Source organism: Telmatherina bonti, assembly GCF_933228915.1.
Source record: "Telmatherina bonti genome assembly, chromosome: 18".
NCBI lineage: Eukaryota > Metazoa > Chordata > Actinopteri > Atheriniformes > Telmatherinidae > Telmatherina > Telmatherina bonti.
In genome coordinates, this window is record NC_136616.1 from 11,164,163 (window position 1) to 11,190,418 (window position 26,256).

General features: G+C 41.4%; 1 protein-coding gene across 1 annotated transcript in view; it reads left to right on the forward strand.

Annotated features, from left to right (window-relative positions):
- Positions 1-26,256, forward strand: part of col4a5 (collagen, type IV, alpha 5 (Alport syndrome)) — a 75,187-nt gene that overhangs the window by 47,105 nt on the left and 1,826 nt on the right. The window contains exons 23-48 of the mRNA XM_079257467.1: positions 4,769-4,960; positions 5,050-5,218; positions 7,121-7,213; positions 7,293-7,397; positions 7,518-7,615; positions 7,815-7,965; positions 8,097-8,210; positions 9,653-9,820; positions 11,216-11,305; positions 11,893-12,039; positions 12,127-12,225; positions 12,310-12,399; positions 12,674-12,813; positions 12,902-13,028; positions 13,221-13,400; positions 13,491-13,541; positions 13,623-13,808; positions 20,452-20,585; positions 20,721-20,793; positions 20,878-20,949; positions 21,053-21,181; positions 22,491-22,589; positions 22,677-22,889; positions 22,980-23,157; positions 23,244-23,358; positions 26,074-26,246. Coding sequence (XP_079113593.1) covers positions 4,769-4,960; positions 5,050-5,218; positions 7,121-7,213; positions 7,293-7,397; positions 7,518-7,615; positions 7,815-7,965; positions 8,097-8,210; positions 9,653-9,820; positions 11,216-11,305; positions 11,893-12,039; positions 12,127-12,225; positions 12,310-12,399; positions 12,674-12,813; positions 12,902-13,028; positions 13,221-13,400; positions 13,491-13,541; positions 13,623-13,808; positions 20,452-20,585; positions 20,721-20,793; positions 20,878-20,949; positions 21,053-21,181; positions 22,491-22,589; positions 22,677-22,889; positions 22,980-23,157; positions 23,244-23,358; positions 26,074-26,246 — 3,386 coding nt within the window. The remainder of the gene's footprint in view (positions 1-4,768; positions 4,961-5,049; positions 5,219-7,120; positions 7,214-7,292; positions 7,398-7,517; positions 7,616-7,814; positions 7,966-8,096; positions 8,211-9,652; positions 9,821-11,215; positions 11,306-11,892; positions 12,040-12,126; positions 12,226-12,309; positions 12,400-12,673; positions 12,814-12,901; positions 13,029-13,220; positions 13,401-13,490; positions 13,542-13,622; positions 13,809-20,451; positions 20,586-20,720; positions 20,794-20,877; positions 20,950-21,052; positions 21,182-22,490; positions 22,590-22,676; positions 22,890-22,979; positions 23,158-23,243; positions 23,359-26,073; positions 26,247-26,256) is intronic.

Below are 26,256 nucleotides of genomic sequence, written 5' to 3' on the forward strand. Positions count from 1 at the left end.
GTCAATTTGCAATCTTTTAGTCTCAAAAAGTGGGATCCCAGGGTCCCAAGGGAAGTTTCCCCCACACAGTTTACCTGCTTTCTCCCAAATATCTAGTAATCGTGTCAAAATAGGGCCATAATTCCCTGCTCGGAAAGAACGCGGGTAAAAATTTAAAAATTTATGAAGAGGATAGGGATTGACAAAGCTTTCTTCCAACTCTCGCCATGACACCTGTGAGTTAGGATTTGACCAGGCAATCAGTGGTCTAAGTGTAAATGCCCAATTGTATAGTTTAAAATCTGGAAGTGATAAACCCCCATCTTTTCTTTTACGCTGCATTGTAAGTAGTTTAATTCGGGGTTTTTTCCCATTCCAAACATATTTCGTAACTGCAGATTGCAACTTTGTCCAATATTTGTGAGGAGGCGGAAGTGGTATCATCGAACTAATAAAATTAACTCTGGGCAGTATATTCATTTTGATTACTGACACCGGACTACGAAGGGAGTTTTTAATTTTAGACCACCTATCCAAGTCAGACGCTATTTTGGAAAGAGCTTTGTCAAAGTTATTTTTGACTATATCTGAAATTTTGGGGAAAATCTCTATGCCGAGATATGAAAAATGTTCTACCACAGGAATCAAAGGGGGCACACCAGGATCAGTAGAGTTCTTATTTAGAAGTAAGAGGGCTGACTTTTGCCAATTTATTTTAAAACCTGAAAGATGGCCATATTCTTCAAAGATTGCTAGAATGTTGTAGATGTTATTTCCGGGGTTATTAATATACAAAAGAATATCATCTGCATAGAGAGATATACGATGGTAAGTATCATTGATTGAAATTGCAGGAAATAAAGGAGAAGATCTAATGGCTTGGGCAAGAGGTTCTAAGGACAAAACAAATAATAGGGGACTCAAGGGACATCCTTGTCTGGATCCTCGTGATATAGGGAAAGGTGAAGAGAGCGTTTTACCTGTTATTATGGCTGCAGACGGATTGTTATAAAGAACTTTAATCATATTTATAAATGAGGAACCAAAACCTAAATGTTCGAGCAAAGACCAGAGAAAGGGCCATTCCAAACGATCGAAGGCTTTCATTGCATCCAAAGATAGTACAGCTCCAAGCGAATGTGTACCTTCAACTTTATCAATTACATGTAAAAGCCTTCGAACATTGTCTGACGCCAACCTTGAAGTCACAAATCCAGTTTGGTCACAGTGCACTAATTTGGTAATATATTTTTGCATACGTTTAGCTAAAACTTTCGCGTACATTTTTATATCTGCATTTAATAAGGAAATGGGCCTGTAGCTAGCACAATCCATTGGATCTTTGCCTTTTTTGAGAAGCAAAGATATTAACGCAGAATTCACATCCCGATGAAAGCCACCTGCTAAAAGCGAGAATTGAATCATATTTAACAATAAAGGTCCTAACTGTGGCCAGAATGTTTGATACACCTCTGGGGGTATGCCGTCGGGGCCAGGAGATTTGCCCTTGTTCATGCCCCCAAGTGCAAGCTCGCATTCTTTCAATGTGATGGCATGCTCCATTTCACTTGATTCATTCTGAGAAAGATGAGGCAGCTCGACTGACCCAAGGAAGTTATCACATGCAGATTGAACAAAAGTATTTTCTGAACTGTACAATGATTGGTAGAATGAAGCAAAAGTGGAATTCACCACCTTAGGGTCTGACTGAACAGCCCCATCCTCCGATCGAACACAGAAAATATCTGAAGCATGCTCATCGAATTTAAGCCTCGACGCCAGCAGGTGGCTTGGTCTAGCTGAATGAAAGTAATAAGTCTGTCGTGTTTTATGCATGATAAATTCTGACCGATGTCTTAAAATTGTATTAATTTCTTTTTTGACAAGTTCCTTTTGAAGGTGTATTTTGTCATTATAATTTCTCTGTAGCAGGGAATCAAGAAAGGTATATTTCTGTTCTAATGCCGTCAGCTTCTGTGTCCGTTCTTTATTTCTGGTTGATGCATAAAGAGTAGCATTGGATCTAATGAAGCCTTTCACTGCCTCCCATAAAATTCTAGGGTCTGACACTGAGCCTTCATTAAATTCCAAAAAATCTTTAAATTGTGTTTCAAACTGTTTTTTGTAATTTTCATCTTGTAAAAGAGAGACGTTAAAACGCCATCTAACTGCTTTATTAGAACTATAATTTAGATTAGCTGAACATTTAATGGTTTTGTGGTCTGTCCAAGCTACCGGTATATAGCGTATGTCATGAATTTTGCTAAATAATCTTTTCGACACAAATAAAAAGTCTATCCTTGAAAACGATTTGTGTCTGCCCGAGAAGTAAGAATAATCCTTTACAGAGGGATGCACATTCCGCCAAACATCTACCATACCAGTATCATTGGCCCATTGCCGTAACGCCATAGAGGCTAAACGTTGTTCTCTAGTTTCTGAGCCCCCTGATCGATCCATATTATTGTCCCAGACCGCGTTAAAATCCGCTCCCAAAATAATTTGATAATCTACAATTTCAACCAAATACTGAGTAAGGGTGTGATAAAAATCTGGTTCAAATACATTGGGAGCATAGGCAGATATCAGCGCAATACGCATCCCATTCATACATATTTTAGCTATGGCTATTCGCCCCTCTGTGTCTGAACATGACTCAACCAAAGTAAATTTTAGACTCCGTTTACCAACCACCATTACCCCCTTAGATTTTGTTGTGGCCGAAGAGCTAGCAATAGTATGGTACACCTTGTTAGCAAAACGGCCAACATCTGCAGATCGAAGGTGTGATTCCTGTATCATGGCAAAGTCAACTCTGCTTTTTCTCATAAAGTCTAACACTACTGTTCTTTTTTGTGGGGTGTTGAGTCCCCTGACATTGATAGATATAAAATTAAGGTTTGACGTCATATTTCCCTGTTTGGACTAGCAATAGAAAATCTCCACAATATAGCTCTGGACTTACCCAAAAATACCCTAAAATCTCAACAAACAAGAGAAAAACACCAAACAAAACACTAAAAGAAAACATAGAGAAGAGGAGGTAACCCTTACTCTCCATCTGCCCTATTTAGATCTCCTAGAGAGAGAAAAAAAAAAAGGAACTGAGTAAAACTTCAGCAAACTCACATCAGCATCATAAGGTTGTAAATAGTGTCAGAATCCAATAATTAACCAAACCACTGGGTTTATGACCCATACATGTCCAGAAGTCTCTCAAATGCTGATTTACAAACGATGCCTGATGTCACGAAATCTAAATGAAATAATAGGTTATACGACCTTGGGAATGAGTGGGAATGTTCCAGGAGTTTTAGATCTCCTTTATGAACTTCAAAGCTTTCTTCGGATCGTCGAAGCGACGCTTGTTCCCATTTGGAGATGAGAGGAAGAGTACAGCAGGATATCCGATACCAAACGGGATCTTCGCTTGGTGGAGCATGCGCTTGCACTCCGCGAAAGCCTGCCGTCGTGTTTGGGTCATTCGGGAGAAATCCTGGTAGAAGCTGATTTTATGCTCTCCCCAGTGAACTTCTCCACGCTCCTTGGCCAGTCTCCGCACGTGCTCCTTCTCCTGGAATCTCAAAAACCGTACCACAAAGGGTCTCGGACGAGCCCCAGGCGTTGCTGGTCCCAGTGCCCTGTGTGCCCGCTCGATCTCCAGTCCATGTTCAAATTCACATTGCAAAATCTCTGGAAGCACTCTCCTTAAAAATGAAATCACATCCGCATTTTCTACTTTTTCTGGGAATCCGTAAATGCGTAGATTGCAGCGCCTTTCTCTGTCTTCAACCTCGGCCAGTTTTGCATTCAATATTTCAGTATCAGTGGCAGTGGCTAGCGGGGAGTCACACCGTTGCCTCTCGGTCTCCTCCAATGCATCCAGGCGAGCTTCCGCGCTGTTTAGCCCCGGTATCATGTCTGAAAGCTTTTCTTCAACTGCTGAAATGGACCTTTTCGTTTCAAGTAATTGGCTCTGAATGTCAGCAAAGTGCTTAGTTTGGTCATCAAGGATCTTCTTCTGATCAGCAGCCAACTTTTCCAGCAGCTTCATTATTTTAGCATTTTCAGAGTCTGCCGAAAGCTCCGTCTGCGATGGCGTGCTTGGGGTAGCCTTGCCGCTAGCATTAGCAGCCTTCAGTAGCGTCTGCTGTAAGGTCGACTCTACGGCACCTTTCTTGGTAGCTGGCATCTCGTTTTATCCGTAGTCATATAAGGAAACGGCACGATTCTTCAGGGGTCGATTGCGTGTGGGATAATGACGAAAACAATAAAATTAGCAGCGATGGTGGCGGAGCTCTTCTCTAAGCGGCCATTCTCCTCCGAGACCCCTCCCCCATTTTACCACAATATTTAAAAGTTTAAGCAATGTCCTCCATAGTGGACATTTGTAGATACACATTTTTTTCCCTTGTAGTCAGGAGGATATAAACGTGGAAGATGAGCCGCGGTGTATAGAAAACAGACCAAGAGATTGCTTGACGGTCTATCTTCAACTTTTAACCAAAAATAGAGCTTTAAGCATAGAAACAGCTTTAACTGTAAATGAAGAGCGCAAATGTCCCTATCTGCAGCCTGCAGCTTTATTCTGCACCACCCGACGTCTCTGCAGATCTTTTTAAAGCACTGTACCAAAGGTTCAATGGTCAAGATGAGACAGAACTAATAAGTCAAGCAGTTCTCCCCAAAACAGAATGATGTTGATGTTGTAGGTGTAGTCCAAGTTAAACTTGTACTGTTCAGTTTAAAACTCTTATAAAATTGGATTTTCTTTTCTTTTCTTTGCTAGGGTCTACCTGGTCCGCAAGGTCCTCCAGGCTTCCCTGGGGAGAAGGGAGACCCAGGTGAATCTGTCGTAGTCAGTGGTTTGAGAGGAGAAAAGGGTGACACAGGCTTCCCTGGACCACCAGGTCTTCGGGGTCTTGATGGTCGGCCCGGCCGTGATGGGCAGCCTGGACTTCCTGGTCCTAAAGGAGCTCCTGTAAGTGGTTTTCACTCGGTGTGGACATTGTTTTTACAGCTCCATGTTTCATTGCAGAACGTGTATGTGTTTATGGCTGTGAACTGCAGGGCTCTTTACTAGTGAAAGGAGAGCGGGGGCCCTCTGGTGAGCCCGGTGTCCCTGGAATTCCTGGGGACAGAGGTCCCCCAGGTTCTCCTGGATATGGACCTCAGGGACCACCTGGAGAAAAAGGTTTGCAAGGTGTTTCAGGAAGACCTGGAGGTCCCGGGGCACCAGGTAAGAAGATAATCTTGACTTTACTTGATGAAAAAGCAGGACTTCTTATGTTGATATGATTGAAATGAAAGTATAATCTGTTCAAATTTCTAGTTTATAGATATAAAAACATCAGAATAAACCATTTATTTGTGATGATAAAAGGTCTTTAATTAGGAAAATACCGCAGTAGTAGCCTTCATGACAGATGACATAATCTAAAACCGTCATCTGGCAGTGAAGAAGATTATTTCTAAGTAGTAAACTTTCAAGACTTTCAAATCTTCCCTGAAGTGGATGTCCCAGTAGATTTGCTTTAGAGCTAGGTTTCACAATACCCAAAAGATACATCTCAGATGTTACAGGCCAAACGGCTGGTTTAAATTCTCGAAGCGTCTGTGTCAGGTCGGGCTCTGGTGGCTAACGCAGATGCGGTGTGTTTATACTTGAGTGTAAACTCCTGTCTTGTGAGAATTTGTCGTAGAGCAGCATTGTGGATAGTAGAGCTGTGACGATATGCTTTTGTCCCGATTCGCTTCGATTCCGATTTTTTGAGTGCCAAGTGTATAAAACTTTTTTTTTTTTTTTTTGCACATCATTTTTCTTGATTTTTGTCAGAAAAAACAACCCAGTAGCCAGACCATCATTCTGCTGCTATAATGCCCAAGAAGATAAGTAAAAAGATCAATAAAAACAATAAAAATTACAAAAAAAATTACAATGGATTATTTTTATTCATTTGAAAAAAAAAATTTTTTTTTTTTTTTTTTTTTAACAAAAAATCTATTTTAAAATTATGAAGCAAAAAGAAAATCCCACTTTTCAATTTTTCGATTGGATTTCCCCACCCCTACTGGATAGCTCGCTGCTTCTCCATCTGCTTATACTGGACAGATTCTGGTGAATTAGCACCTCCAAATCTGAGACCATGGTCCTCAGCGGAATAGGGTGGATTGCCCGCTGCAGTTCCTCCTTCATCCACTAGTGGCTGCAAAACAGAGTGAATCCCCATAGACTCCCATGTTAAAAAGACCAACTTCACGGCAGAAATAAACATGTTTACAGCCTGGTTCAAAAATCCATTTTCGGTTTAATAGGTCAGGTTTACCTTCATGACAACTGTGGGGGAGTGAATTTTTTTCTAACTCGCCCGTTATAAAGTAATTTAATCTCGAAGTTCGGCAAATTTCGGGCGTGTCCTTTTGATTGACAGGTACCAATCTCTGGCTTCAAGGAAGGAGAATGTAGAACAACCGCGGTTTTTAGCCGGTAAACAGCGTGACTTAGCTTTATCCCATTTACCTCCGTTAGCTGGTTAGCTCCCGTTATCTCCGGGTTAACTCGGTTAGCTCCTAGCGACAGAAAGCTTGGAGTTGGCTCAATCTCAATCATCCACCATGAAGCTCACAGCCCCCCTCTCAGCTCCACCTCTTTGCCCATATTTGTATTTTCCGGGGGAGACGACGCGCATGACGCTGCCAAGATGGCGACGGTAGGAACCGCCCACCGAGCTTCAATTCAGCTCTTCAGAAACCTACGGGTGCCGTCACAGAGACTCTGTCCATCTCTTTATATACAGTCTATGGTTTTACCATACATACTTGTCTATTGCCATTAAAAAATAAACAAACCTGTGTGTCACATACCCTAAAATTGATGGGAACATCAAGTTCATTGGCCTACTACATCGCAGTACCTGCAATGTAACTATTGCACACATGTACAATGATGGTGCTCAGAAAATATATAGTGCAGCTCTACCAACAATCATTGGCAAAAAAAAAAAAAAAGGCTTGGTCTGCACTCTCTGAATGCTTTTAGTTTTGATTAGTAAATATCAAAACGACATGGTTTTTTACCTTTTGTACATTCTGTAGACACAGCTACAGTCGTCTCAAATTGCATGTTTCACTCATCATACAGGTCCTAAAGGGGAACCGGGTCTAACAGTGACAGAGAAAGGTTTACCAGGACCCAGGGGTCTAGATGGCGAGCCAGGACTTCCCGGTTCACCAGGTATGCAGTCACAAGTAAAGTGTTTCATTCTTCTGTTCAAGACAATTACAATAAAACAAATCCTACTGCCTGTCATCAGGTACTCCAGGTCAGCCCGGACAGCCTGGTTTCCCTGGTTTGCAAGGATCAAAGGGTGAACCTGGATTTACAGGAATCGGGCTTCCAGGTCCCCCAGGAATAAAAGGTAATGCCCCCTTTCACAGATCTTTCTCTTAATTGTTGTACATTTCTGTCTATGTTGGTTTCACCCTTTTGGCATCCAGTTCCTCTTCCTTCATAAACCACCCTCTCCTCTCTTTTCCAGGATTTCCCGGTATTCCTGGACAGCCAGGAACCCCTGGGGAACCAGGTCGGCCAGGAGTAGATGGACTTCCAGGACAGCCAGGACTTCCTGGACCCAAGGTGCGAACATGAAGTATAGCTTGACAGAAAAAGTACTTAGTGATAAAATCCCAAGTATTATTTTACACATAGGAGGAATTTTCCCTTTTCTTGTTTTCCTGGAGAAATATATATTCCAAGGTCTTTACTTTAGTCTCATATTGCCTAATTGATGTAAACTGGTCTTGTGTGTGGATGTGTGTGTACGTGGGGTGAATAGGGTGAGCCTGGCTTTGGACTTTCTGGTTCTCCAGGGTTACCAGGAATACCTGGACCTAAAGGTTTCCCTGGACCAAAGGGAGATCCTGGTTTCCCTGGAAGCCCTGGTACACCAGGGCGATCTGGATTTGATGGACCTCCAGGATCAAAAGGTATTCTTCTATATGTGTGTGTGTGTGTGTGTGTGTTTGTTGTCAATGCATTAGTTAATAAGGAAGGTGAGAACCAAACTACACCAAATTTTCCTGACCCAGCCTACAGTCACTTTGTCTTCTTTGCTAAGGTGAGCCTGGTACACCTGGAGGACCTGGACCTCGTGGGCCACCTGGACCCTCTTTGAGTGGTTCAGTGGGGCCTCCCGGCCCTCCTGGACCTCCAGGCCCAATAGGACCACCGGGTAAGATACAAATGGTTTGACTGTGACATATGACTGTGTTTCGTTTTGGTGTTCATGTATTAAAATGATGTCATTTGTATTTTCCCAAAGAGATGGGTAATTTTCTAAAATACAATAAAAATGTACATTGTTTATTTATTCGAAACTATTTCAACACACACAAGTCCAAAGAAATTACTTTCCATGTCTTTACTTGTCAACTTCAGTATATATGTAGAAGGTTTATCAACCTACACATATTATTAGACAATATTAGCATTAATATGCAGTATCAGAAACTATAGGTTGTCGGTTTTTACTTTTTTTTATGACACAAATTTTAAAGATTATATGTCAAATTCTTCAGTCATATTTCCTCCAATTTTCTTCCTGAGATGTCATGCAGAGTTTTCCAGATGTTTTATTAAAAAGATTTTTTGGGCAGAATTTTCTTCCAAAGTATCGGTAACGGTTGATATCAATATAATCAATAAACACCCTCAAAAGAGAGAAATACATATTTTTTGGAATACACAAATAATAGAATTCCAGAAGATTATGCAGTAAGGGCGTCAGGATTGGGTATAGAAGGAGCACCATTAGAGGTTTCAGTGGGTCCTTGCTCACCAAGAACAGATTTTTAAAAGTTTTGGTCTTTCAAAATCTGCTATGTAAAATCTCATGGGAAGGTTCAGGGAGTGTCAGTTATAAAACAAAAAGTATACATCACCTCTGAGCAGAAATGTTCTCTAGGTATGAGCTCCACTCAAATGTTCACTCAAACAGTCGCAATCTGTTCTGGTATGAAATTAATCCCCATTTTTAATTATGCCAATGTTAATCCAGACTTTCATTAGATTCAGAACATTTTTTTTCTCGTGCTATTTCACAACCAAGTTATCGCCAGGCATTTTTGCACACCACATTAATCCAATTAAAATATCTGGGTTCATAGTACTATTTAATATTTTTATATTTTTTGCTATTAGTTGTTGTATTTTGTATTATTTCGCTTAATTTTATCTATTTTACTAGTGTCAAAAAAGGCTCTTTGTAATAAAGATTATTATTATTATTATTATTATTATTATTTTACATTTCTGTAAAATTTCCAGCTATTCTGTAAATTCAAGTTTTTTTAACATGACCACCACTTTCACGTTTATGCAGGCACCTTACTGGGACTTTGATAGGGACATTTGAACTGTCCTGTAACATTGCCCATTTTCTATAAGAGCACCTGACTCACTGTTGAATGGATTTATTGGGTTCATTCACAAGCACAAGTCACCATTTCTGGGTGTGTTGGTTATTAGGGTTACTAGGTTACTAGGTTACTATTAGGGGCAACATCTACACAAAATTTATTAATAAAAGATAGGGTTGTCTTTATTTCAGGTTCAACTTACAGGTTTAGACTTTGTTTGAATCGTGAAAGAGAAGTCTTGATCTCTCCCTTTCAGGATTCCCTGGAACAAATGGAGAAAAAGGAGATCCTGGCCCTCCAGGTCTAGACATCCCAGGTCTACCAGGAGACAGAGGAACTCCTGGTTTTCCAGGTTCCCCTGGACCTGCAGGACCCCCAGGACCACCTGGAGGACCAGGACGAGATGGCCCGCCTGGACTGCCAGGTAAAATACCATGCTAATACTATTGTACCTCTAGCTATTGGTTATAGTTGTTTTGGTTATTTTCTTAGGAAGATATAAAAAACCTGTTTAAAACAGGAGTCATTAACACTAATGACAGAGGAAGAATCAAAAACATACTCCAAAAAAATAAATATAAATAACATTACAGAGACATTTTTCCATTTTGAAGAATGTCAATAATCATAAAAGGTTTAACAAAACCTTTGGATTTATCCTTTCCTTTGTAAAAATGGTACACCCTCCATCCATTTTCTCAACCGCTTGTTCCAATCAAGGGTAGCTGATTCGGACGAGAGGCAGGGTATACCCTGGACAGGTCGCCAGTCCTTCAGAGAGACAAACAACCGTTCACGCTCACACTCACCCCTCGGGACAATTTAAAGTAACCAATTAATCTAACATGGCTGTCTTTGCACGGTGGGAAAGTGGGACGGTGGGAAGCTGGAGTACCCAGAGAGAACCCACGCATACACCAAGGAGTACATGTGTTCAAACCTCGTCCGAACCTCCTCCCAGCCGAGGCTCAAACCAGTGACCAAACAGTGCTGTAGGGGCATTGTGTAGCCCATAATGCTAAAGTTGCTTTATTTGTTACAAAACCAGCATGAACAAAATGTATTGGTCCAAAAACCTAATGAATGCTATTCAAAAATGTTGGTTTGCTTTTATCATCTTGTCAAACCTTATATGTCAATGACACATATTTCTTAACTTTGATGAAAGAATAACAAATAAATGCCCCTTTGAGAGAAACTAACTCATGTTTGTATTTAGCTTAATTTTCTTAGGGGTTATATTTAACAATATGTTCACACTTATAACAAGTTATACTAGACCAATATTTATATGCTAGCAAAATATACTATACATACATAAATTGTCTTTTGTTTGCACCCCATCTTATATCTATGTAGACATATTGAATATTACCTGAATGCTCTACAAAGACAAAATAAAGGATTTCATGTTATATCTTTTAGGATAGTTTCTTTGAAATATGTAATGTAAAAAGTTAAGAGATTTGTTTCAATTCTAGAGCTTTACAAATTTTGATACAATACTAAACAGACTAACGAGCTAACAAATGAACCTCCTAGCTTAGCGGCTAGCTGTCTAAATGTCTATGGGCTCAATTTTGCTAATTTAATACTTTAGTAGCTGAGCTATTTAGTATGCCTGGAAGCTCTCCTACCAGAAGGCAACCAATAAGTTTAAATTCATGTTAAGTAGCATTTAATTACCAGTATTTCATGGGTATTATTTATTTATTATATATTATTATGTATGTGTATATTATGTATCTATATTATATATAGATACATATTATCTTCTTTGGTTTATTTACTGCTCCAACACCTCTCTGCTCGATTGCAGGCCTGAAAGGTGACATGGGTCCAATGGGTCCTCCAGGACCATCTGGAGGACCTGGAGCACCAGGGGGTCCTGGAGCTCCAGGACTTAAAGGTATGTTCTCATTCCATACTTTCTTCTAAACTAATACGCCAAGCCTATGTCATAAAAATAGTACTTTGCGTTATCATTTTTACTGCAGTAGATTAGAAGTTTCTAAGTTGCGTGAAAGATTAGAGGACATATTGTAACTTGGACAAATTAATGTTGTCAGGGTTTGGACTCTTGGTGTGTCTTTGTTTCAGGTTTCCTGTTTTATTTTGTAGTTTTTCCTGTTTAGTTCTCTTGGTTCTTGTTTAGCTTTCATTCATTTAGTAGATTCATTACACCTGTGTCTCATTATGTTGTCTGTATATATACTCCTGGTTCTCAGTTCCCAGTTGCTGGATCATTTTGTTGTTAGTCCCCTAAGTTCCTCTGTCTAAATTAAATTAGTCTTGAACCTGCATCGCTGTTCCCTTGTCTCTGTGTTTGGGTCTAGCCCTTCACTGCCATCCTGACAAATGTATTTTCCGCATAAGTAATCTCCTGATGTTAGTATGATGAAATAGAGACTCGGCAGCAGAAAGATCACAATGGTGTTAAATTTATCAAAACATATAGACAGTAGCATCCCCTTGGTTGGCATTTCTGCCCGACAGGCGAGCCAGGATTCCCAGGCAGAGATGGCACACCAGGTGGCCCTGGTCCCAAAGGAGACATGGGAGAACCCGGCGTCCAAGGACCTGCAGGAATAAGCCTCCCACCAGCTAATATAAAGGGTAACAAAGGAGATGTTGGACCACCAGGTATGAGTGTTTCTAATGTCAACTTCAGTCTCATAGATGCTACTTATATTATTGCTAATAACTCACTGAATTATTTGCTTTCCATAGGTGTACCAGGTATTCCAGGGCAGAAAGGCATCGCTGGTCTTCCTGGTGATCCTGGACGTCCAGGAGCAGATGGACGCCCTGGAATCCCTGGACCACCAGGTGGGGATTTACTTCTTAGCATGTAGATAATAGAAATATAAATGTCCAAATTTGTTTCTACCTTGCTGTTTCTAATTTATTTAGGTCTGAAGGGAGAGCCTGGTCCTCCAGGAGGTCCAGGTTTCCCCGGACCTCCAGGGCTAAAAGGTGCCATGGGAGAGATGGGGTTTCCAGGTGTGTGAACATGTACTTTATTAAAACTTTGTTTTCTAAATGCTAGCAATGTTAGGCTGTTAGGTCTCATTGTGTTTAGTAAAGTCACATTTATTTAAACTAACTACAAATGATTTAATTAAATACTACTGGTACTACTACTGCTACTACCACTACTACTACAGTCATTTAGCAGATTCTTTTCTCCAAACTGACTTTATCTGAGAGCGGTACTTGTTGCTGGCTTATAAATTAAACTTAAACCTGTCCAATGATCATGTTTCTAACACTTCAGGACCATCAGGGCAGAAGGGTACTCCAGGTGTTCCAGGTAGGCCAGGAACCTCAGGTCTGCCAGGGGGACCTGGCTTCCAAGGCCCCAAAGGCGAACCGGGTTCTGCTGGTGTTGGACCACCAGGACCACCTGGACTAAAGGTCCCCCCCTGCTTATGTTTCCTTACTGAGAGCAACTTGAAGCTGTCCAGACTTGTTCATGCCTCACATTTTGCTAAATCTCTTGTAGGGTGAGCCAGGCCAGCCAGGGTTCCCAGGAAGTCCAGGAATGAAAGGAAACCCAGGAAACCCTGGTCTGCCAGGTTTACCAGGAGGACCGGGTATGAAAGGCGACAGCGGCCTCCCAGGATTCCAAGGTGAGGATGAATTGTGACAACAGGAAGTTTCTCAGTAGGGAACTCGTAGAGAAGCTGTCTGGAGAAAGTAAATAATTTTTCTGACTTTGTTTCAAAAGCAGTTTTTTAATTAATATAATTATCAAGTTATTAATGTTACAGGCACTGAAACCTAGTTCATACAGACACATTAACTCCTCTTTTTCCTGTCAGGTGCTCCTGGTATTCCTGGTCCTAAAGGTCTTGATGGTGAACCTGGTGCCCTGGGTCTCTCAGGAGGTCCAGGCAGACCAGGAGAACCTGGTCGACCAGGAGCACCTGGATTGCCTGGTGAGAAGGGTCAGGCAGGTCGGGACGGGATCCCAGGACCAGCTGGTTTTAAAGGAGAGCCAGGTAAGTCACGGGTTGTATTGTCTTGGGAACATGTTGAATTTTCTTTAATCTGTATTCAGTTTAGTTTCATTTGAATTGATTTTTTTCCAGGACTTCCTGGTTATGGTGGTCCTGGAGCTGTTGGCCTTCCAGGGTTGCCAGGTAAGTTACAGCCCAACATGCTGGAGGAACACAGCTATACTGTCTATTTCCTACAGGTTCTCTATCTTATGCCCTGTAAAGGTGCGAAAGGAGACCCAGGTCTACCTGGTCCACCCGGAGGTCCAGGTTTCCCTGGCCCTAAAGGAGACCCTGGCTTCTCAGGCTCTCCAGGACCTCAAGGTATTGCTGGCCCCCCGGGGCCTCCAGGACAGGCTCTGCAGGGCCCTAAAGGAAACCAAGGACCTCCTGGACCACCTGGAAGAGGAGGTAAAGCACTTAAACAGTATTTGTCTCAATGAAATCTGCTTAAAGTTACTGTCTGGTTTTCTGATGCTGGTGAAACAAACCATGGAAGTGATTTTTCTGTTTGTTCTCTCGAACGTGGACTGCAACACTTCCTCAAGCAAAGCACTCAGGTGTACGGTTAGGCACTGCCTAAACCTTCATTTCAAAAGGAAATAGTTTGTGAATAAAGAAACATCAAGCCTTGGAGTTTATATTGAAAATCCTACAACGAAAAAGTTTTGATTATCCCTCATGAAACAACTGTCAGCATTATTTGATTAATAGTTAATACTTTCATGTGACAGCAATAATAGCGTTAATAATGTGCCCAACACAAATCTTTTTATGAAAGCATTTAATGCACATATCAAGAATTTCAGTAGTAATGGTCAATTGGAAGTCAACAGGGTCAGGGCTAAAATGAGAATTTTATGATAGACTTTGTTTTATACAATATTTCAATGGGCTTCCTGCAGAAAAATGGGAAATTACCGGTAAAGTCATTTTTATTTAAATTTTTAAGCAATGAGTCGAAAAATGTTGGTATAATGAGAGCATATGGTACATCTCTTGTAATTAAGAGTTTCAACATAATAAAATCATTCAACAGTCAAAATACTGTGAATATGGATGAACCTCAGTGATTTGAGGTAAATGACTTTAAAAACACACCTTTTCCAAATTATCACAGCCAAAATTCACGTTACATCTGCAGACATTTCCTCGACCGGCCATGCAAGTAAACAAGGAAAGGACAGCTAATGGATGTAATGATCCAGCTTGACATAAAAAAAAATCTGATTTATTTACAACTAAACCAGCCAAAACCAGACAGTAACCAGCAGAAACTTCACCTATTATGTGAACGCCTCTACCTCCACGTCAAGTTGATCTGCATGGGTTGTTTCGCCAATCAACACTTGCTGCACCTGTCCGGTTGTCAACACCACCTGTTACTTCTCACCAGGACATGCTAGGTGCTCCTTCCTGTTTTTCACCACGGTTTGACCACATCCCTCAAGGAAAACTTTTTTCCCTGCATTGTGTCTGTCGTCATTTCATTGTGTTTTACACAAGCAGATCCATCCCCCTGGTGTCTTCTCACTCCCTGCTCCTTGTCTTCTGATCATATCATGGAAGAATCATCCATCTTTCATCTCTCCACAGCCATGAAACACTCTATATGTGATCATGTATGTGCTTGTCTCGTCCTCTGGCCATCACAACTGGCCTGTGTGTGGTCGGGATCCTTTATGAAGAAAAGTTACACAGCTGAGCCACAGACAAACTACTAAAACAATGATGACTATTGGATTAGAATAACCTCTCCAACCATCCTATTGTTTGCCTAAAGATGAATGGAAGTAGATAAGTGTTTGTGTCTGGCTTAGCTGTCCTGTGTGTTTTATCCCACCAATCAAGTCATCTGCATGGACACAACAAACTCAGAAGAAGCTTCACTAAACTCAGAAGAAGCTTCACACAGTGATGGACAGAAGTGGATGAACCTGAATGTAATTTTAAAGAATTTTCCTGTATTTTTTTTTTTTTTTTTTTTTTTTATCAGATCCAACATGTTTCCTAAAGCAAAATCGTGCAGTAAACATGTTAAAGAAGGGAAATATGTCAGTATAAACTGGCCACTCAATTACATGTTCCCAAGAACAATTTAAAAACAGAAAAGAAAATAAATCAGTTTTCATGTTTAAAATGGGTTATGACCATAGACTGTATAAAGAGATGGGCGGAGCCTCCGTGACGTCACCTGTAGGTTTCTGAAGAGCTGAATTGAAGCTCGGTGGGCGGTTCCTACCATCGTCATCTTGACAGAGGCATGCGTGTCGTCTCGCCCGTGAAATACAAATATGGGCAAAGAGGTGGAGCTGAGGGGGGGGATGTGAGCGTCATGGTGGATGATTGACATCGAGCGAACTCTGAGTTGCCTATAGCTAAGAGCTAACCGAGCTAACCCAGAGATAACAGGAGCTAACCAGCTAACGGAGGTAAGCGGGCTAAAGCTAAGTCACGTTGTTAGCCGGCTAAAAACGGCGGTTCTCCGTTCTTCTTACTTGAAGCGGGAGATTGGGTACCTGTCAATCAAAAGGACACGCCCTTAAATATGCAGAACTTTGAGATGAAATTAGTTTTATATGGGAGAGTTGGAAAAAAAATTCACTCCCCCCCACAGTTTTCATGAAGGTAAACCTGACCTATTAAACCTAAAATGGACTTTTGAACCAGGCTGTAAACATGTTTATTTCTGCTATAAAGTTGGACTTTTTAACATGAGAGTCTAGCAGATGAAGGGGGAACTGCAATTTTATGCACTTCCGCATGCGCGGAAGTGCCGGAGGCTCCGTCGATATTTCATATGCGGTCTATGATTATGACCTGTCTGTTTTCTGATGTGTACTGGATTTGATTTTGTTTTTTATCTGAGACACACGTCCTGAAACTTGTCTTTGCCTATGAAAGCTGTGTTCACTGCATGTCCAAAACTGTTGAAATAAAATAGATTCTTATTTTGTGTCACATGAGCATCCAGATAAACAAGGCAAAAGTAAGATAATTAAGGGTTGCTGTCATGGACTCACATTGACAAGTGGGAAAAAAAGAAGCCTGTTAATAGACAAATGTGTACATTAATATATTCTTCTTTTTGTGATCTTAACATCTTTCCATCACTTAGTAGCAATGATACAGTTTGTACAAGAACAGAAACAGTCCAGCATCAGTTACCATGGTGATCAGGAGGTTCAAACAGAGCCAACTTTGTGATACAGGAACATTTGACTTTAAACCCTCTTAGCTAGAAATTTTGCTTTGACCTTTGTGGATGCAATAAATCCCTCGAAGCTTTTTTAGTCTATAGATGGAAACCATTTTTGGTGACCAGTTAGCCATCAGTTAGCTGCTCAGTAACCATAAATACATGTGGAAACAAGAGTATTTTCTGATTAAAAAATAATTTTTCATTTTCTTAAATCACGTGAAACTAAGTAAATATTTCATTCTGTAAGTATTTATGATGGTAAACACAATGATCCAACACAGTTTTGGATGTGTAGTCAACACGGTATAGACATCACTTCCAGGTCACCTGATTTGTCTCACTTTGGGGAAATAAGTCAAATCAAATGTTTATGTCTCAGTAAAGGTATTTTAAAAAATGATTTATTGTAATGAAATTCCTGTTAAATTCAGTTGGATCCATCATCAGTGCACCAGCATATTCTCCACCAGCTGAAACATGGGAAATTTGAGTTAATTGTTCAAAATGTGACTTAATGTGTCAAGAAGTTCTTCAACACTGCACAAAGTGTTTCTACATGACTGTCACCACACTCCATTACTGTGTGAGGCTTGAAAACAAACAAAACTAAGAAAAAGATTTGAGTGTCAGAATGAAAAAAAATGATGCAATGAACTCTTACTTCCTGTTTCCTGTGGCTTGGCTCCACCTCATCACCGTGACAACCTTATCATCGGGTCCCCGCAGGACCTTCAGGTCAGATGAACGGCGTCCAGACTTCTGCTGCACGTCCTTTACAACAACACTGACTGAGTTTAACTTCACTGTCTGACCCACTGGGGAACAACGAAAACAAAAATCACTTGAAACCTGTCAAATCAGTGCATCTTTTCTTCATGTCCTCCTAATGACTCTACTCTCTCACTTTCCATGCACACTGACGGTAGCATAGTTCACCTTTAGCTAGTAAGCACCTTTTAAAAGTGATGACCGGTGACATACCTGTAAGTTTAGGGCTCACATTAGTCCAGTCTGTCACTCTGAGCATGATACCTGGATCACATGAAGGTGCTATCTAATTTGGATTTAACATGGAGAATATGTCATGCATATAGCACCTTATCATTTTTGCACAGAAATGCACTTTACAACTAACTCACCTGAGAAATCAAATAATTCCCTAGAGTGTGTCACATAATTGTAAATGTATATTTCTGTATGTCAGCATTAAGTATTCTTCCAATGCAAACGTTTCGAGTTCGTTTGCTTGGCGCTCTTGGTGCAATGTCCAAATATATTTCCTCCCATTTATCCACCCCATCAACTCCACAAGCATACTGCAGCTTGTATAAGATACGTTAAGTAGCATCAGCAGTGTGATTGGAGCAAATCTTAAGTTATTTACATGTGCTTGTAAGAGTGATAATAAAACTAAGGAATGCATTTCAAAGGCACGATAAAAGAAAAAAAGGCCAAAACCAACATTTGATTCTCTTTTCTTCCAAACGTTGGTAAACTTGACAAAAGAGCGTTGAATTTAAATTAATACAGGTTGTAGTCCTTGTCACACACCCCTGTTGTGATTCAGCTCTGTTCACACTCAGCTGTAATGTTTCCCCTTCGAAGATCACCCTTCACAATCTGATTCAAATTCACATAAAGTATGAAGAAAAGTAAATTTTTTCAGATTTTTACTCCTGTAAAATTTTATTCAGCAGCAAAATAAAAAGTTATTTGTACATAAATAGCTTTTGATTCACTTAATGGGATGTGACTATCACAGGATCACTTTGGTGGTTGGTTTTGGCCTTTGTTTTCGGACTTTGTACACTATAAAAACAAAGTAATGTGTTTTCCTCTATTGAGTCACAGGGGATTAAATATATACATACACTCACTGATGTCTTTATTAGTGCAGGTACCAGGTTGGACCAGATTTTACCTTCAGAACTGCCGTAATAGTTGGTGGGATAGATTATACAAAGTGATGAAAACTTTCCTCAGATATTTTTGAGGGCAGTCCACCCATTTCCCGCTGAGGACCAGGTCTCAGTCGAGAGTGGAGGAATGTCCAGCCCCTCTCGAGGGTACTGGTTCCAGAGCCCAAGGCACGAGTCGAGGTGGGTCCAATTATATCTAGCCGGAACCACTCAACCTTGTGCACAAGCCCTCCAGAGAGGTGACATCCCATGTCCCTAGAGCCAGTTTCAGCAGCCGAGAATCCAGGGTCTCCGCCTCTTGCTGTAGCCCACCTCACAAGCTCACACCCAACCCCTTCGGCTTCTCCCGCAAAAGGTGAGCCCACGAGAGGTGGGGCCCATGTAACCCTTTCAGGCTGAACCTGACCGGGCCCCGCGGGCAAAGACCCGGTCACCAGACAAACGCTCTCATGCCCCACCTCCAGGCCTGGCTCCAGAGGGTGATCCACTTTCAGGAACAAATCACGCCCATGGTCGTCATCATAGGGGTCTCTGACAGTGAGACCTGGCCCAAAGTCTGCAACAATAATATTCCTCTACATCATTACACCTCGAGCAACCTTAACAGTTGATACAAGGCAGGCTACAGCTATGCTTTCATGTTGGTTCCATTAAATTCTGAAAGGTTCAGCTGAAATTTAGACTCCGTCAGACCAGGAAACGATTTTTCGTCGTCTTTTTCCAGTTCTGGTGAGTCTGTGTGAATTGTAGCCTCAGTTTCCTGTGCTTAGCTGACAGGAGGGTCAGCCTGTGTGGTCTTCTGCTGCTGGAGACCATTTGCATAAAGGTTGGATATGTTTTGTGTTCAGAGATGCTACGTATATCGGTTGGAACCAGCTGTTATTCGAGTCCTTGTTGCCTTTTCTGTCGACATTTTGGTCCAGACATCGCTGGATGTTTCTTCTTTTTCAGACCATTCTTATGGCACATTTAAAGTTCCTTCCTTATTGTGATGCTCAGTTTGACCTTCAGTAAGTCGTCCTGACCATGTCTACATGACTAAATGCATTTAGTTGCTGACAACCATTAGCGAGGTACTTGATAAAGAAGCCAGTGAGTGTGTCTATATAATCTCTGCAAGGATTTCACATCTAGATTTACACTAAAAAACCAAATCTTAACCAGATTGGTGACCATTACAAGCCTACATCAGACAGAGTAGCGCTTTCACTATGAGTTCTATCTGTGTTTGTGTGCTGTTACTCACCTTTGTCTAAACCTCTTCTCTTTGCCTCATTACATCAACTCGGCTTGGCTTTACCCGGGAATTCTGGGAACCCTAGGTCCTCCAGGTTAGACCAAATGGTTTGATGGTTTTGATGCACACAATGTGGTACACGCTTTGAACAGGATTTCATCATCAGAAAGGAGGCTGGTCTTAACTGGCCCACTTTATTTTGATCCTACAGGGCAGACTGGACATCTCACACAGGACCAGTAAACATTATTACTGTAATGCACAACATCCTACGCTGTCCACCCCCATCAAGAAAAATAATGCAGAATATGTTTCGTATTTATGTTTGCAGGAAAACTGTTCAGACAGAATATTTTCATAGAAATGGAGCAAAATAGCAGAAACTTTTAACTTTTTCCTGCTGCTTATGTCTGAGGGGAGAATATGACATCAATCTGACTGTAGTTATGTCAGACATGGGAATGAAGTTTTCTGCTGTCTGTACCAGACAGCTTTGGTAGTCTCGTGGGTCCAGACTGCAGAGTCCTGCTGTTATCAGCCAGTGACAGACAGCTGTCTGGTTTTTCTTTTAAACAATAAAGTCTAAAATATTTTATATATTTTTTCTGTCATTAAACTTCCTTTAGATGAATTAAAGGGAAAATGAAACTGTTTGCAATGTTATTGTGTCTAACCTCTAAACTTGTGCATGTGAAGGTGCTCCTGGCCCACAAGGTCCTCGCGGACCTGCAGGAAGTGGCGGTGTTAAAGGAGAGAAAGGTATTCCAGGTGCTCCTGGCCCGCCTGGCTTTACTGGAATGAAAGGAGACCCTGGTGTTCCAGGATTCCCGGTATGGTTGTTTCTAGATGCACTACACATATTTAAACTCCTGAAGACCTCAAGGAGAAAAAAACAACTAACTGGAGTTTTATTTTGGACGGTCAAAGACATCAAACACGCTGAATAACTTTTTCCTTCTTACCAGGGTTCTCCTGGTGGTCCGGGCAGTCCTGGTCCAAAGGGAGACATTGGTCTACCCGGTGTTCCTGGATTCCTTGGTTAGTTCACATACCTGGAATGTTTAGTTATTTTCCAGCCATCCAAAAATTTCATTCTTTCATTGCAAACATTGTTTCTATCAGGACCAAAGGGAGACACAGGACTACCCGGTCAAAGTGGTCTTCCTGGGAGTCCTGGTGACTTGGGACCACCTGGTGAGTGAAAAGACTTCTCAGTTCTCAGCTGTTGTTCATATCTCACGTGAAAGAAATGTAATCTGCCTTCCAAATAAACTTTTAACACGTTATTTCTGACTAGGTCCTCCTGGTGATCCTGCTATAGCTTCACCTCCCAGCCCCATTAAGGGAGAACCAGGACCCCCTGGTCCTCAGGGCAGCCCAGGTCCACGGGGACCGCCTGGCCCTTCTGGAGGCCCTGGATCCCCAGGTAGGTGATTTTGGACTTTGGTGGATCTGCAAAGGGTCAGAGGAGAGTTGCATGGGTTGTAGATGGGATGAGAGAATGAAGAGACCTCCAGATGGCAGGAAGCGGCACACTTTCACCCCTCAGAGAGAAAAAATATTTTAGTTTTTTTGTTTCAAACAAGCTTCATAACTTTTATACAGTTAAACACCAAATAAAAACAAACTATTTAGACAATAAATAATTATCTTAAATCTTATCAATCATGCTGACTTGTTTCCTGTATAAAGGCAATTTATTTAGAGCACAGACTTTGTACAAACAAACAAAAAACAACTTATTTTGGTTTAAAAGATATTTTACAAAGAACACAAACGTGTGATGGTCCATCCCGGAAGCCTCCGAGTCCAGAGAGGCTGACAACATGCAGCAGAGCTTTGATCTGGGACACGTGGATCAGTTTTATCATGTTGGGACGTCTGATAATGAGATAACTTTTACGACATAACTTGCTCCACGTAACTCAAATGTTTCAATAACATTCTGCACTGCAGAATCTTTCCTAATCTGTCATTGAGGAAGATTTTCTCCAGTTCTTCTGCCTTCACTGACAAATCTGCTGTTTGAAATTATATAATTATTTTTTACTCACTTTTCAGCCCTGAAACCATCAAATTTCAGACTTTTAAAAATGTCTTTGAAGGCAGAAATAAAAAAAAGTTTGCTTTTAATCTGTAAAACCATGCTGTTCTCTGTGTGTGTTTGGTTTATTTCTACACACATATCTAAAGAGGAAATTCAGATAAAATAAGCAGAATGTTGTAGATGAAGTTTTTCATCTCTAATAGGAAGGTAAATGGGAACTCAGCGCTCTGTAGAGCCTGAATTCTCCTTCATGCCAGTAACTCAGTCTCACTGAGCTCCTCGCTCCAGACGTTCACAGGGTTTGTTTATTTATCAATTTATTATTTATTTATTGGGTTTTTCTAACCCTGTCCTGCATGATAACATACAGAACGTCAGTATTTGGCCAGACAGATTTGCTCTACCGTGGGACATTTTGATATTCTGAATATTTTTATTATTATTTTTATTGCAATCATCAGTCCTGATATGACAACGCTGAACCTGGCAGGGGAAGAGAAACACAAAACAAAAATAAACAATCAAAGATAAGAAAAGCTGTTTATAGAGGAAAAACTCATCCTTTATTATCTGTTTTATTCTTCATCATCTCTTCAAATCTTGTTCCCAGAAGCGGTGTGAAAGCTGATGAGTAAAGTGTGAGTCTGGTTGACAGGTTGTCATGCTTAATGTATTTTTTTTCGCCCAGGTCTACCTGGTGAACCTGGAAGTCCTGGTGCAGAAGGTCCTCCGGGCTTTAACGGCTCACCTGGCAGGAAGGGAGACCCTGGTCCTCAAGGTCCACCTGGTGGGTAAAATAGAGGAAAAACCCATCCTGCCAATTTACAAAGAAAAAAAAAGTTGATCTGACCCAAGTCCTTTTCTGTAATCGCAGGCTTTAAGGGCGCAAGTGGTCCACCTGGCTCAAGCGGTCCACAGGGTCCCCCAGGTCCTCCAGGATCAGTCTCAGCAGCCCACGGTTTCCTCATCACCCGACACAGCCAGACAAAAGACATACCCGACTGTCCGCGTGGGACCAACTTAATCTACGATGGGTACTCTCTGCTGTACGTTCAGGGCAACGAGAGGGCACATGGACAGGATCTCGGTACGACGGCCTTTTCCTTCACTGAACCGTTCCTTTAGCTGAAAGTAGGCTCAGACAGAAAGAAAAACAGGTTTTCCGTTCTTTTTCTAGGCACAGCCGGAAGCTGCCTGAGCAGATTCAGCCCCATGCCCTTCATGTTCTGCAACATCAACAACGTCTGCAACTTCGCCTCCCGAAACGACTACTCCTACTGGCTGTCTACGCTCGAGCCCATGCCCATGTCCATGTCCCCCGTTAGCGGAGAAAGCATCAAGCCCTTCATCAGCAGGTAGGGAGCAGGAGAAAGGAGAGGGGTGCTGCTGATTGTGGAACCACACCAGACATTTACCAGTATGTACCATTCACTGATCCTAGGTGTGTGGTGTGTGAAGCTCCTGCCATGGTGATCGCAGTCCACAGTCAGACCATCCAAATTCCTGATTGTCCTCCAACATGGGAACATCTCTGGTTTGGATACTCCTTCATGATGGTAGGATGATGCAAAAACCCTGTAAAGCTCTTCATCATGAGACCATTTTTTAAAAAAGCGTTTAAATTTCATGATAATCCTGCAAACAGTTGTAACGATTTGCAGAAAATGACAGAAAAGAATGACAACATATTTGCTAAAAGCAACATTTTTGTATATTTTTCCTGCCGATTAAAGTTCCTCCTCAAACTTCCTTTGCAGTTGAATTGCGGCTGCTCCTAAAATATATTGTTACTGGTTTATAAAAACCAGGAGTTTTTTTTTAACACAAGAGATTTGTGCAAAAATAGTCCTTATTGGAGACTTTGTGGTGGAAAGCGTTCTGGCTAACAAAGATTCACCCTAAGCTAACCCTCTGACGGCCGTTTGAAGAGGTTTTGAACAACCAAATCTCTGTATGGACACATACTCCTTAAAAATTCATGAAATCCTGTCTGGGGTGCCCCAAGGACCAGTTCTAGGCCCCACTCTTTTTAAATTTTAAAAGCTTCCACTTGATAATTTGATCGGAAGGCGCGTCATCGGTGTTCATAGTTGTGCTGACGACACACGGCTAAACTACATTGTAAATTTATACGCTTTAGAAAATGACTTGACCTTTTCATCACCACCATGTTGCCAACAATCTCGTAGTGCACTTTATCACTGTCCTGTGGGAATGAAATTTATGTTTTTATACTGTATCAGAAGATTCTGTGGCCAAATTATTGTTAAGATTTACAGAAAACGAGTGTTTTCCATCATCTTTCTGCCAGTAAAAGTCTCCCTTCCAGCATTACCTCCCTCCAGGGCTGAATTACTCAAAAATTATTCCTGATTAAAAGAAATTAAACCAGAAAATCCTGATATTTTTCTGCAAATAGAGATCACTTGTTTAACAAAATCCTCCTTCAGTGGAGATTCTGTGTTGTGGAGAAAATTGTGGCTAACAAAGATTAGCATTAGCCTGACCATCTGAGAGGTATGGACCAATCGAATTGCCCTGACAAAATGAGAGTTTGTGGAGTTGGCTTAAGACTGACTGTTTAACACACAAGTCATGGAATTAAAAAAGCATCATGTGTGTATAAATGCACCATAAAAAAAGTCTCTTTTGTATTATCTTTAAAATGTTCTGTCATTTTTATCGCTTTTTTTGCTTGTTTTTAAACCACGTCATGTTAAAACAAGCAAAATGATGGTTTAGGCGTTCTGCTGAGCAAAAAGAGGATCTTTATAATGATCCCCTTGATCATCTGAATTTTTATCATTTGACTGTTTATTTTGTGTGTTTGTATGAGAGAGTTAGCATCGTGCTGCTGGACCTGACTGGACAGGACAGAACCAGAACAGAAAAAAGGGAAAGTAGACAAAAAACAAGAAGAAAATGCAACATGTAGAAAACAAAGAAAGCCCAACGCAGATTTTGGACCTTCTGTTACCACGGCAACATATGGTGACATCATAGACCAGAGGTCACCAACTCCGGTCCTGAAGGGCTACCATCCTGCAGGTTTTATTGTTTTCCAGGTACAACACACCTGACCCAAACCAATGGCTCATTAACAGGCAGGCGCAGAAGATGACAAAAAGTTCTTGGAAAACCTTTTCACTTGGATCAAATGTGTTGTACAAGGGAAACACTAAAACCTGCAGGATGATAGCCATACATGAAAGATGGACGGAGCCTCCGGCAGTTAAAAGTGAAGCCTATGCAGAAGTGCATAAAACTGCAGTTCCCCTTCATCCACTAGGGGCTTCTAAACAGAGCAAATCCCCATAGACTCCCATGTTAAAAAGACCAACTTCACAGCAGAAATAAACATGTTTACAGCCTGGTTCAAAAATCCATTTTCTGTTTAATAGGTCAGGTTTACCTTCATGACAACTGTGGGGGAAGTGAATTTTTTTCTAACTCGCCCATTTAAAAGTAATTTAATCTTGAAGTTTGGCATATTTAGGGGCGTGTCCTTTTGATTGACAGGTACCTAATCTCCCGGTTCAAATAAGAAGAACATAGAACAACCGCAGTTTTTAGCCGGTTAACAACGTGACTTAGCTTTATCCCATTTACCTCCGTTAGCTGGTTAGCTCCTGTTATCTCCAGGTTAGCTCGGTTTGCTCTTAGCTACAGAGAGCTCGGAGTTCGCTCGATGCCAATCATCCACCATGAAGCTTTGCCCATATTTGTATTTTCCGGGGGAGACGACACGCATGCCTCTGCCAAGATGGCGATGGTAGGAACTGCCCACCGAGCTTCAATATAGCTCTTCAGGAACCTATGGGTGACGTCATGGAGGCTCCGCCCATCTCTTTATATACAGTCTATGGCTGTCATCTTTACCACTGTCGGCCCTCTTATCTTCCAGATTTGTCCCAACATTACACCTAGCGGTTAGATTCAGTTTGCGAACAACCCTTCAAACAGATGTGAAATAAGCGAGGCAGCAGGAATAATCACACTAATGCACATTTAAAAGCACCTTTTTCTGGGACAATTTGCCGTCTTGACAAACACAACAGTAGTCGCAGCACAGGAAGTGACTTACACTTCACAGGAAGTACATCATCACTGCCATGTCTTCATTACAAAGTGTCACCCCAACATTTAAAGCCAAATTTCAAAGGTTTCCATGTTTGGTGCTGGTTATACAACGCAAATGGGCAAAAACTGTTAGAACTTCCTTCTGTTGCTGATCAGAAGCGGATTTATTCATGTTTCCCTTCTCTCTGCAGCACACCAGCGCCGGCGCAGAAGGCTCTGGTCAGGCTTTGGCCTCCCCCGGCTCCTGCTTAGAGGAATTCCGTAGCAATCCCTTCATAGAGTGCCACGGCAGAGGGACTTGCAACTACTTCAGCAACTCCTACAGCTTTTGGCTAGCCACAGTGGAGCGTTCTGAGATGTTCAGGTGTGTGTGT